The sequence below is a fragment of the Protomyctophum parallelum genome (assembly GCF_964188405.1).
Source record: "Protomyctophum parallelum genome assembly, chromosome: 4".
Classification (NCBI taxonomy): Eukaryota; Metazoa; Chordata; class Actinopteri; order Myctophiformes; family Myctophidae; genus Protomyctophum; species Protomyctophum parallelum.
The window spans coordinates 7,787,943-7,801,825 of record NC_139700.1 but is presented as its reverse complement, the minus strand read 5'-3'; the positions used below and the strand labels follow the sequence as shown (position 1 = coordinate 7,801,825).

The 13,883-nt window shown below is 42.4% G+C and overlaps 1 protein-coding gene across 5 annotated transcripts in view; it reads right to left on the bottom strand.

Annotated features, from left to right (window-relative positions):
• Positions 1-13,883, bottom strand: part of edc4 (enhancer of mRNA decapping 4) — a 43,029-nt gene that overhangs the window by 24,133 nt on the left and 5,013 nt on the right. For all 5 annotated transcript variants that reach the window (XM_083762366.1, XM_083762370.1, XM_083762368.1 and 2 more), the window contains 12 exons: positions 13,310-13,421; positions 10,324-10,423; positions 8,608-8,794; positions 7,205-7,352; positions 6,202-6,306; positions 4,730-4,842; positions 4,031-4,114; positions 3,585-3,680; positions 2,860-2,956; positions 885-1,065; positions 345-411; positions 103-197 (listed from right to left, as the gene is read on the bottom strand). In XM_083762366.1, coding sequence (XP_083618492.1) covers positions 103-197; positions 345-411; positions 885-1,065; positions 2,860-2,956; positions 3,585-3,680; positions 4,031-4,114; positions 4,730-4,842; positions 6,202-6,306; positions 7,205-7,352; positions 8,608-8,794; positions 10,324-10,423; positions 13,310-13,421 — 1,385 coding nt within the window. The remainder of the gene's footprint in view (positions 1-102; positions 198-344; positions 412-884; positions 1,066-2,859; positions 2,957-3,584; positions 3,681-4,030; positions 4,115-4,729; positions 4,843-6,201; positions 6,307-7,204; positions 7,353-8,607; positions 8,795-10,323; positions 10,424-13,309; positions 13,422-13,883) is intronic.

The window sequence follows — 13,883 nt, the reverse complement described above, 5'->3', positions numbered from 1 at the left end:
CTCTCATTCAATAACACTTAATAATAATAATAACTAATTGCATTTTATAGGAGGATATATGAGTGTGTGTCATCAGTGCATAGCAATAGGAGAATCATTTACCAAAGCCATCCTGGGAGTCAGAATGGGGCAGGAAAAGGGCAGAATTGGAATCCATGTTGTTGGGCTGAAACCAAATCTGGACATCTTGCAGAGATCTGAAAATACAGTTTTATCAGGAATATTGAGAGAGAGAATGATTCAACCTCAACATAATTATGTTTAGTAAAGAGGTTCATTCATTCAAAACCTGCCAGAATAATTTCACAACTGGAGAATCTTAAAAAATTGCAGGGAAAACTCACTTGGTGTGGACACAGTAGAGCTTAATCTGGATCCCAGACTTGGACTCCATAGGCCCCTGGTTGCCCTCTAGAGGAAAAAACAAGAACAACAGGGTAACCAGGGTAATCGCCAACTGAGTAATAATGGGGGTAAAACTAGAATTATTAAATTACTTTTTCAGGCATCTCAAACATGGCATCAGAAGAAAAAGAAACAAGAAAAAAAAATAAGGAAATGTATAATGTAAAGACATACACATTTAATATAAAACTTTAGAAATTTTGAGTTTTATAGATTTACAGTTGTGGCTCATGTTCTCAGGTACTTTGTACGTAGCCTCGCATAGCCAGCCTTCATCTGCCATATACGGAGAGAGACAAGACTAATATCCACACAGTGATATTAGTATAGCTACGCAATGCTACTCAGTAGCAGGGTAACATTATACACATGGATCGATTGAAAATCCTGACATGGACTTGGAGGTCTGATGAGATGGACTTGGGAGGTCTGATCAGATGTCATTGATATGTGAACATCATGATTTCCAATCCGTGTACCTGTGGTCATGCTCTCACTCTCCTCCTCCGCAGGCAGGACCTCCGTGTGTCGCAGTCTGCTGTGCGTCACCTCCTGGACGCCGAAGCTGAGCACGGGATGGGTCAGCAAGAACTCAGACACCGCCGTGAAACTGGCCTGGCCTTTGTCCTGGTCCTGGTGGAGTTCCATCACGTAAAGAACCTGGGATGAAAGGAGGTAGGGTGACCGTGTGTGATCCAGTTGTAGCGAGGGAGCGTAGTGGTGCATTCAATTATTCCATATGGCAATATATTGATTGAACATCCGGACGATAGGATAATCGATCGAGAGGCTGCTGTATCGATATGGCAATAAACTGCATGAATTATCTGGGTGACACAGTGTTGACAAACGTACCTCTGTTTAACGTTATCAAAGCCCCCCTTGCAAGTTGCAATGCACTCCCTTCCCAGACCCCTTGTTAGGATGTTTAGACATTTTATTTTAATTTAACGATGTCTGTGGGCCTGAAAGTGATTGATTGTATTTGTGCAACATGGTCATTATTTTGAATAAACGTATAATTGATATATATCAATATATCGATTTATATCGTATCGTGGCCTCTGTATCGTGATACATATCTATTAGTGGCGGATATCGCCAGGTACCTGGCGATGCGATTACACATCGTTTCCGAGGGTCACGATTCGATTAATCCCGATTAATCCTGATTAATTGGGCTATGTTACGATTCGATTAATCCCGATTAATCATGATTAATCACTCACTGTTAATCACTCAGTCACTGTGTGACTAATAAACAAAGTGCTTTATAATGATTATGAATATATATATTCTTTCACAGTGCATGTTTTTAACTTGAATCTTTGCTTCTGGGGGGGTCCATAGAAGAAAATATTTTCAGATGGGTGACCGTGGCCAAATACAGAACAGCAATAAGCAGCTTTCTTAAAAAAAAAAAGAATGAGTTTGTACAAGCATACAATAAATATATATTAATAATGACATAAGATGTCATGTCATAGAAATACATGGGCAGGATTTCGGTTGAGGTCAGCAGCACTCTGTCAAATTGCCTTTATTCTTTGTTAGGACAAAAAAGGTGCTTTTCTTTGTTTCCTTATTCAGGGATTTAATTTTCAGTTACTGAAGTGTCATTAAGGAAGCTTTGGGTCAGTTCTTGAGACTATATGTTGCACTTTTCTGTTTGTTTGCACACATTAAGGAGCATTTGGTTTAAAGTATTTTACAAGTGTATGGCAACATTTTGGATTCTATGATGTTGAGGGGACACGGGAACTCGATACAACTCACAACGTGTACAAGACCATATTGCCCACTGACATCCAGAGATGCAGTCAAGACAACCATCCCGATCCCGAACACACGGACAGCTGCCCATGCACTCAGAAAAGGCGACTAGAATTACGAAGTCCATCGGCACTTTTATTGCAAAGGATTTACGTTCACATTCGGTCGTGGGGAGCGATGGATTCCGGGCCATGTTAGCACTTTGGAGCCACACTACATCGTCCCATCTCGGCCACATTTCACAGGCGGTCGATGGTGTGAGTTTTATCGAGTTCTCGTGTCCCCTCAACCTCATACGATCCAAAATGTTCCCTTTCTGTCATCTTTTTTCTCTTCCCCTCCGCGTTGGTAACTCGTTGTTTTGGTTGTTGAAAGCTAAAGCGTGTGTGAGCGCTGTGTGCGTCACTCTAAACAGTCCGGTACGACGACGCAGCGCAGTCGCAGATTAGTTCCGCCCTTTTGCTCCGGTAAAAAAAATACATTATATAATCGATTTTTTACAGAAGTTCTGTTTATATTTGTGATACATTTTAATGCAAACTACGGTCATTAATTTTCGTCATGCACATCAACATGGTATTTGAAGACAGGGAATTAACAGTGTGAGAATGCTGTATTAATTTATGGCAGCAGGGTGTGAAATGCCTGGTAGAGTGTAGGTAAGATGTCAGTGTTGCTGACCTTCCTCTGTACGTCTGTGAGGATGAGGCACTCCGCAGACAGGTCCAGACTGGCCTTCAGACTGGGCTGAACCGAGTTGAATGGATCAGCAGAGAACCTAGAAAAAGAGAGAAGAGGAACCTTACACTGATGATACTTGATCTCGTTGAACAAAGAAACGGCAGGTCCAATGGCACCGCACTGTGCACTGTGGTGGAATGTAGTGCGTTTGCTACTGGCCAACGTTACATTTGTCAATCAGTGGTGGACTTCAAACAGGGTTCCTACACATTTTCCATTTTAAAATGCCATACTTTTTCATTTAGTTATTCTCTGTAGATTTGTCACACCATATTTGACATCTTGTACAAATAGCTAGATGCTTATGTAACAAAAATGCTTTTAAAATCCAACTTAACTGCTCAGATCGATGAACTAGTATTATACAGTGCTTGCTCCATGTGCTACTCTATACCAGAAAGCACGCTGGCTGGGCCAGGCTATTCTTGCTATTAATGTTGCAAATGATTGTGTGTGTGAGGGGTAAAAACTGGACAGCTATGATGGAAGAGTGCCACACTACTGTATATGCCATCTTAGCAACGGCTGCTTAGCTAGCATTGGACACTCGCTGTTGGGGTGCTGGGATTTAGCAAAAGGGTCAATTGATTAATGATAATTAGGGTCCCTTCATTGAGACAATGAGAAGTTATGGAGAAGAGAATGTGCCAGCACGACGCACAAACCTAATAGTTTGTAAGCAGGTCCATGAAACTGTGCACCACATCTTTAACTCCTGGTTCTGATCCGCTCCAGTTATTAAGAACCTCCAGAATGGAACACTACAGATAGGAGAGAATAAGGGCAGAGAGAGAGAGAGAGAGAGAAATCAGACATTGTTGATTGATTGAAATATGTATTAACAGTTTGCAGAATTACAGTACATTTCAAGCACAAACTTAATACAAAGATTGTTAACTGTGAGTGGACGACCCAATTAAGCATTACACTTGTTTACAAGAGGGTCCACCATGTTCAATTCATCAAAACATTTAGAGACGTAAAGACACTTCTATATAGTTAAAGAACATAACGGGAATTCATCATAAAGGAAGCTTTAGTTTGGAGGAACTAAACATAACATATTTACTGCATAGACTAGACTCTAGACTAGAGAATAGTGTGTACTCACTCTGGGTCCTGTTTCTTATGATTGTCACAGAACAGTAAACAGGATAGAGGACGTCCTCCATGAGGCGTCCACTCGTGGAGACACCTGGAGGAGATTAAAGTGGATGGAGACATAAACAAGTAAACTCACGCTAGAACATTTGATCTGGGCCTCTAGTTTGAGGGCACAGCTGTTGCTAACAGGGAGAGCTCAGGAAACTTGAGAGAGCCTTGACAGCCAACATATGTTATGTATTTAGCAGTAGTTTAGTAGATTGTCACTAAATCAGAATTCCTGGACCACCTTAAAGCCAGGTTAGCTGAGCTCAATAGCTTGTTTTCTCCTTAACATTGTCTATTATTTGAGAATGTTTCTTGTGTATCTATTAGTTGTATCTAACCAGATACAACTTTATAAGCAGAGCCAATTGATATTATGCAAACAATTGCAATAAAGTTGTACTGGTGAAGGATACTTTATTCACCGACAAATACGAACACACAAAATCAAATGCCTCCCATCTTGCAATTAGTGGGCTAATTGCTAGTGTCCATTAAAAAAAACTAATATTAGATTGCCTGACTCTCACAAACCCCTGAATCACTAGTCACGCCCAGTCACCCAAAAAAAGAACACTGGAATAGGGTTAATTCTTTTTCGGGAGAAGTCACATTTGCAACATGCAGAGTAAATTCTAAAATGTTGAAAAGTTTAGTTTACCTAGGCTGGTCCTGGCCTCCTTCTATGTAAATTTGCCAGAACTTGACGTATCCATCGTGGCTTGCTGTAGCGAGCACTGTCCCATCAGGTGACAACGCTCCTTCGCTGACTCGCTAGAGGGACAGACATATCACCTGTTATTTTAACACATAGACTAACAATAAGATGGCTTTCCTATACATTTGAAAATGTTTTCAATCAGTTTGCTAAATAAATTAGTATACATCTTTTCTTTTTTTTTATGTTCTGTTTATTCCTTTTTTGTTTTTTACAAATAGAAGTAAATACAGAAATAAAAACAGAGTGACAAATACAAAAAGAAAGTCAGAAGGTTAATTGTTCCGAAATTACTATCCCTATCTCTAACCCTAACCTAAACCTAACCGCAAGCACGGGAGCAAACCTAAACCTAACCGCAAGCACGGGAACAGTGCATGTTCGGACTAACGGGACTTCGGATCTATGGGCAGTTTCCTAGTCAATATACATAGATCATGGTCACAAACATCATCCAGACAAGACAGGTTGGCAGTTAATCAGGACGCCAAATAGGGAAATAATAGGGGATGGCTCTATGGGAAACTAACACATCTGAAATAGTATCAAATATAGCTGACCAAAAAGACTGTAAGGCTGGACAGGTCCAAAACATATGAAGAAGATTAGCTGGAGCCTGGTGGCATCTATCGCACGTTGGATCAACACTATCATAAATCCTGGCTAACCGAACCTTGGTCCAGTACACCCGGTGGAGAAATTTACATTGCAACACCCCATGTTTAGCACATATTGATGAAGAATGAACACGACCCATAATGGCCTCCCAGGTTTCATCAGAAATGTCTTCCTCCAGGTCCTGGGCCCAAATATTCTTATAGGCATAGGCAGTGGTTGAAGGTTGAAGGTCAAATAATGAGGTATAGAGTGACGATATCTTTCCCTTAAGACTAAGAAGAGCTGACGCTATAATTATGTCTATAGGTGAATTAGGTGGAATAGTCGGGAAACTAGTAAATTTTTGGCGAACAAAATCACGGACTTGCAAGTAACGGAAAAAGTGGGTTCTGGGTAGCTTATACTTTTGAACAATCTGGTAAATTAGTATATATCTGACTACCTTGAATACCCCTACATATAATAGAGTCTAGACTACAGAAAACATTTATCTTACTGTGGTGGGAGAATTACTTTACTTCATCCTTTTACACCGGGCTACAGTGATAGCGTATATCTTGACCAATGTGCTTATGTGAGCATAGGTTAAAAATCACAGCTACAAATCTTTCAAATTCAGCATGGCATGGGTAATTACATAGGGCCTCCAAATCCATTACTTTATCTAATCCTGGGACAGATTCCATCTTTTTTATAGATTACTCTGCTGCTCCATTAGGTCAAGAGACCTGCCTTCAGCTAACAAGAAGCCCTTGGGATCTCAAGACGCACCACATTGTCCATGTCCTCCTACGTACCTGTGTGTGTCCCTTCACTATGATGAGGCCCTCCTTCAGTTCTGCAGCATCAACAGGCCAACTGCTGTTGTTGGCACGCAGGACCTCAAGGTCCCACACCTCTGCCTGGAGGAAGAGGAGAAGGAACAGGTCAGACAGAGGTAGACCAGCAGAGAAGTGGAATGGAAAAGCATAATGAGTGAGACAAATGTTAAGCAGTGTACCCGTCACGGTGTTAAAAAGTGCACGCTGCAAGGAGGCAGCAGAGGTTGACTAATGGCTGCCCGTGGCACAGTAATAAAACCTTCAGGCAGGTAGAGTTTGCTTTCGGGTTCCCCGACCTTTGGCGGGGAAGTCCATGTACACTACAGGCGTGTGCGTGAGACGAGCACGGCTGCATCTCAAGTTAACCCACGATAAAAAAAAAGTGAAATCCCAGCCGCAGACTTTTGTCGCCTGTGCTGCGGTTACCTAGTCCCTTAAAACGATGAGTGAAAACACAAGAATACAGCAAGCAGCTTATTCCTTATGTCACATTCCAAACAGCAGTGCCAGTACCTACTGACTGAAGTTTAGCACATGCCAAGTCAGACGAACGTAAACATTGACTTCCGGTTGGTGGACTTCAATATACGAGTACTTCGTCTTCTGATCTGTGGAACTTCAAATAAGAGCACTCTCGACCTATAATGTTCAGTTTTCACTGCTGCTACACTTACAAATATAAATTAAACACTGTTTTATTCATAGCTATTTAGATATGTGGCATACATATTGAGGTATGACATTTTTTTATCGCACAGCCCCAGATTTCGGAAAAGTGGGCATGACGGTGACCTTTGGCTTTGGGCAAGTAGAACATGACCTGTGCTTGCCCAACGGGTAAGTGCCTCTGATGCCTTGAAAATGGCATTACCAGTAGACAGAAATCAATAGCTTTAGTTTAGAACTTTAGAAGGACTGAACGAGGTTAGGGTAGAAGAGGTCAAAGGCGTTACCAGCTGGCCAGAAAAACAGCAGATACCTTGTCGTCGTGTAGAAGGGCCAGGGTTTGACTGGAATCATCTTGGTTCTCCTCATTGTCCTCAATGATGTAAGGACACCAGATAAGGCGGCGGTGGGAGTTCAGAGGAGTGTCCTCTGGCCTGCGAATATGGATCACAACCTGGTCGCTGTGGGGGATTAAGTTAAGGATGGTCACTGGTGTATAAAAGGGTGCAAATCTCAAAGACCAGTCTCTGGGATTTCTGACACTAAATGAGATGCAATCCCAGGTCATTACTAGTGCAAGACATATAGACAGGGCTGCACACAACTTTTTTGGTCTAGTACTCAGAGGAGCACCTGGAGGAGTTACTTGGTGCTCCTAAAATGTGGCGACCCGTCTCGCCGGATGGATAAAAGAGGGATGCATGAATAACGTATAGCAAAACGATCTTTATTGGATAAGTGGGGACTGGGGAGTCAATGGAGAGTATTGCAACTCTAGATTAATCCCATTATACAAACAAATCTAGAGTTGCAAATTGCAGCTATAGGTCCATGTGTATTCCAGCCCTATATGCATATTCTAATACAAACTTCTTAATACTTCCTAAGGATAATATGAGCATCAAAGCAATATTTAGATACTTTTTTTTATTTAAATAGCCGATCTACTAGCTCACAACGTGTTGCGGCGGCGACACGTTGTGAGCTTGCAGATCAGCTATTGCCTATTTGTTTAACATACGACACGTCGTACGCCGAAGCATACGTCAGGCTTCCCTCTTGTTTTTAGCCGACACAGTCAACACAGAGTAAAGACAGTCAGACACACATGGCTCCTCGGTGCAAAATAAACAGTGTACACTACCTGACTTTACAATAATAAGGGACAGTATGTCGGGACACCCTGTTGTCATGTTGATAAGCTTCATATTGTGCAGCAGTGCCAGTCCGTGAGAGACGGCATCGCACACGAGCAACTTGCATCGCACACGAGCAACTTGCTCCAGCACCCGGAAAACAAGCAGTGAGCAGCATGGAATCCTCCCCATAGAGTGGATCCTCCCTCGTTTGACTAAGGACGTGCTGTGATTAGCCACAATGGCCAGTGCAATTGTGCAAGACGTGCTGTGATTGGCCAGTAGTAGCTACTTTGAGTGGCAGTCAGTGGGAAATGCTCTCGCCACAGAATTTACTAGTATTCTGGCCATGATAATCATTCTGTGCGGCCCCAGCTGTTGGTACGCAGAAGCGCTTCCCGGCGCTTGATTGACAGCGCATTATGAATTTTGACGGCGCATGCGCACTGGCGCACCACTTATGTGCAGCCCTGCATATAGAGTATGCATACATGTGTGTATACACTTTTTGTGGTCATCCGTTAAACACACACAAAGACACACCGACATAAATAGCCTTCTATTCGTCATAACAGGATACAATATCTTGTTGCTTGTGCAGGTAATCTGCCACACCACCAGGTTGCCAGCTTCGTCAACACAGCCCAGCAAAGACGAGTCTAGGTGGGCAAAGGCCAGGTCTGTGACCGCGCCAGTGAAGCCCTTCAGCAGGGAGCGTTCAGCAGACTCCAGGCTCAGCACACGGATCATTGCATGGTTGTTGGCACCTACGGTACAAAATTACATATGTTCATTCTGAGAAATTAATTAAAAAGGCCAGAATCGTCTGATTTCTACAATACTGTATGCATTGAATACTATATGTGTAAGTTATATTTTACAGCACTGTGGATATAGATATTTGTGCCCCTAGGGACAACAATGAACAACATTTGTACTTCTTCTTTCATATTTATTGGAGCCAGATGGGATGTAAAAGAACGCATTTATAATGTGTTTTTGCCACTTCTCGGTCTAGAAGTTTGTGCAATTGGCCCCAGAAACCTTTTTGAAAAAAAAAGAAATACCGACAAATATAAATAAACTTGCATTTTTGTCATGTTGGTTGTTTTCATGCATCAGTGTGTAAGGCTATTCTATTCCTGTACGCAGCGAAGAAATGCCTCAAGGGAAATGTATTTGCAGATTTCTGCTGATTCAATAAACTAAATGAATATACAACTGTTATTCTCCTCAGTGGTCCTCCTCAGAGGCAGCATCATGCAACTCTTACTTTCCTGTTGTGCTGCTAGAGTAATGGTAAGCTGTGTCTACATGAGGCTACCTGGGACAATTCTCTTTTCTTCCCCCTCATGTCAACACTATATGCTTTGTGTCCAATGTTAACCCAATGTACTGCACTTGAAACTAATTTCATTGGTAGATTAGTTTCTGCAGTAGTTTAGAGTGCTGACTAGGGCTGGGTGCAATCATTTGATGCAAGAAAGATGTATTTGGCGCTGCACTGCGGCGACATGGGCATAACGGCTACGCTTGCATGTGGGCCCTTTGTCTAAGACAAATGTCTTCCTCGGGAGACAAATAATAAAGAACCTTGAATAACCTCAATATCGCCATACCGCCGGTATGTAACGCATCCCGCGGTATGGTAAAAAGATATTATATATATATATATATATAATTATAATTATTGTAATTATTATTATTAATTTCTGTCTATGCTGTTCTGGCGACCTAGGTTTTAGGCCTACAAGTGCATATGGTGTGATATGAAGGTTCGACATCATCACGAATCATGTTTTCGTTCAAAGGAAGTACCGGTAATTCAAATTTTATGATATAAAAATACACAAAAATGAAAATTTTCCCATTGTTTTGTCATCCATTGTTAGGTATGCCCATATGGTTCTGGATATGGTCTAAACGTGTGAAAAACATTTTTTATTGCACTAGGTCATTAATAAAGTAGTACTAGTGCTATAATGTGCCAATTAAATATCCAGTAAATTTGCAATTTAATAACAGTCCCATCTCTGTAACGGAGCTCATTAGGGATGAGCATTAGAAATTTGAAAGTTGGCCATCATTCATATTGAGCCATCGAAGACAAAACATCCTGACAGCAAACTACAAAATGTACCACCAAAACCAGCTGGTATACAAGTCCTTATTGGGCCACAGGACAAGATATGGGTCAAAAGGCATGACGGTAGATTAGAAGTAGGTATGTGCGTGTGCGTGTGGATATTAACAGTGCGAGGAGAACACATTCCAGGAGCCTCAGTGGCTCACTCACCTCTGATGGCATATGCCAGAAAGGAGTTAGACACAGCTATCAGGTTGCCATAATAATACTTGTGCTCCCAGTCATACTTGGCAACAGGCTGAATCTTCACCTGCAGTGAACAGAAAACCACAATTATAGCAAACCAATAGGCCTCACTCAAGTCTCAGTACTGAATTATTTGAGTGAAGGTCAAAGGGAGCTAAATGAATAGAGGAAGCCATAACTGGTACCTATGACAGGAGGGTAAAGACATGTTATTTGCCTATAGAGGAGCGTGTACTTAGTAATAGTTTCAAAAAGTGCATTGAAACCTGCATATAGACCTTCTTTAAGTCTTTGACTGCCCTTGCCGTACAATATCAATCAATAATTGATTCTTACCGTTGACATAATTGACGTAATGTGTCGTTTTTCATTGATTCAGACACCACACTTACAGTACGTTTTAACAGCGGGAGACCAGTGGCGAGCGTCGCTTGAATTTCATTGGCCCAATCGCCGGCGACGTCGCCCCAAAAGATGAATAATTTTGTATCTTTTTGGCGGACGTTCCTCCGCCCACTTTTCGACCTTCGCCTGTTATCGTCTCTATCGCCAGTAGTTGCCAGGTCCCATTGACAAATAATGCACTTCCGGAAAATTCGTCTGGCTGTTGCCCGCTGTTAAAATGTACTGTTACGGCACTACCGTAATGCAGCGCTCCACGGCGCTAGGCAACACTCGGATCGGTGCACGTTAACCTCCTCAAGATGGCCATATGCTATGGGCGCCACAATCTTTAGAGCGTTTTTCTCGGAATTGAGCCACGGATTGCGTTGATTGATCAAAAGCGAGGATGTTTAGCGCTCAATACTAAATCGTTGTTACCTCGCGTTTTCAATATGAATTGTTCTGAAGAAGAAAAAAAAAGATCTTTAGCTGATTTTGGCTATAGCTAAGCACAAATGTTTGGGGCACACAATTGGCAGGTGCGTTGCAATAGGTGCTGGGTAATTAAATACACACCACCTGACAATTGTGTACCCCAAACATTTGAGCTTCCCTGGTTAATTCGTGATGACGTTTGGGGTAATCAACAGGAATTGGTCAATTCAGTCCATCGATCATTCTGGGTGCATCACCACATCGATGCAGAATCATGCACGGCCAAGGTGTCTTCATCTAAAACTTTCAAATACAACTCCACGAGTACAGCACACCATAGGGTTGGGTGACGATACGAATACATCGTCAATCGCGAATATACGAATCCAATCGCCGAATATTTTTATTAGGCGATTTTTCGGGACGATTTTTAACCTGTAAAGTGTGCGCAACATCAGAATCAATTTGGGCCAGCAAAGTAGTAACAGCGGCCGGGTGGAAATCCCCTCCTCCCGTTATAATGGTATGGTCCCGACTCCCAGTCCCCGCAGCCGTGATGCTCAGTTGCTCACTGTGAGCCGAGGGAGCCGAGCCGAGGAAGGCTACTGTTACTGTACTGTAGCCTACATGTTGTTTACGGTCCGGAGTCCAGACCCATGCAGTTTAATAATATACAGTCACAACAGAATGCACACTGCTGTCTCGTGTCTCATCACAATCCCAATGCGCCACCCGTGAAGTCGGGGGGGAAAAATAAAAAACAGGCTGGTAGTGTTAGTATAGATGAAGTTCAGTGTGTTGAATCAGTAGCTACACGCTAAGCCAACGCTAAGCTAAGCTAACGATCCCCGAGCCTATACTGTATAGGCGCCGCTCGGGGATCGTTAGCCAGCGCTGCAAAAATAGACAGATCTACAAGCTCTCAACGCGTAGCGAACGGTGCTGCAGAAACAGGCAGGACGCGGCGCCTTCAGAGCCTGTGAATCAGCAGCAGCATGTGGGCGCCCCTCTGAGCCTCCGACGCCGGTGCGGGGAGGCAAGACTTCTCCAGGAGAAGTTACTAGGGCAGGCTACATGTTTAACACTGTCACCAGCCAGTGGTTGTGATGTTAGCTTAGCTTGCAGCTGCTTGTCCGTTCCAACTTCCAACTTCCAACCACTTCATCTAAACTTATTTCTTATTTTGTTACCCTGGCTGCGCAGTTGTGCTGCAAAAACAGACGGATCTACAAGCTCTCAACGCGTAGCGAACAGAGCTGCAAAAACAGGCAGGACGCGGCGCCTTGAGAGCTTGTAGATCTGCCTTTTTTGCGACATGCAGTGAGCTGTTCTCACTTTACTTTAATGACACGAATACATCGTCAATCGCCGATTTTTAGACAGACGATTGGCGATTGAAAAAATTTGGCATATCGCCCAACCTTAGCACACCATGAACAACACTGTCTGTTCTTTGCGAGCTGTTGCAGCCGGAGTGCAGGCATTGGGCAGTTCACATCACGGGCAGGAGAAAGGGAGCGTTTGATTTGTTTAAAAAATATTATTTTCCCCCACCACCCATAAACCACAGTAGGCTACTGAAAAATCGGGCTCTTATTGTCTAATATTATAAACGAATCAAATTACTATGTACAGATGCATTCCGGACATCAGACTGTCTGTCTGACTGCAGAAAGCTAGTGGATGTTGTGATCCGTAGAACCGGAAATGACATCGCCAGATTCACTCTATTTGGTCAAAATAGGCATAATGGTGCGTTCCCGCCACCTGGTGGCAATAATATATTTTACTATAGGATTGTTGTGTGAGAATGAGCTGTGTATACTTACTATATCACATATTTTTCTTTTGGCATTAAAATGACGAATTTAAACATATGAATAGTGCTGGCAGAATGCACAATCTACTGTTAATTAGGCTGGCAATAAGCCAGAATAAATTCCCGATTTTTTATTTAAGACTTCTTAAGGACCCGCGGGAACCCAGTATTAAACAGTGCCAGAGTTTTATGGCGGCAGTCAAAGAGTTCACCTTCTTTAACTGTTTGCTGTTGGATGTCTATTATATCCTCTAGCTGATCAAACGCTTGAATTAAAGAGAATGGACAGTACCAACAACAAAAATTTCTTACCTTGCTGCTACCTCGAGCTTTACTGTCAATACTGGAGTCTCGACTGGCCACGATCTCCACGTTTTTGGATACAATGGAGATAGCGGTGGATCCGTCATCACCAGAAAGGCAGCTTAGGTTGAAAAACACATCCATTCCACACACTAATGAGTTCTATATGCTAATGTCGATTACATTTAAAGGATATGGCCAGCATAATTGTATAGCCTACGAGAATTCTAAGACTAGAAAGCCTGGTCAATCTATACCAAGAATACACATATCTCTTTTCAGTACTCAAAGTCGCTTTACAAAACAAAACAAAGTGTTTTGCCATAACAAATATCATCGTAATATTTCCTTTAACTTAAAGTGACAGTGAATTCATTTTTTGGTTTTGTTTTCTCTGTCCCTGCTAATTTGTTTTGTTTACACATTTATATTCGCAAAGCGTTTGCCTAATTACCTCTACATCAAAAACAGTGTGGCTCTGGTGACGATGGCCTCATTATTGAAAATAGGTTTATGTACTCAAGGAACTTCACAAGAACGGTCAGTGTTGGTGCATGTAAATTAGCAAGGGAAGAAAAAACAA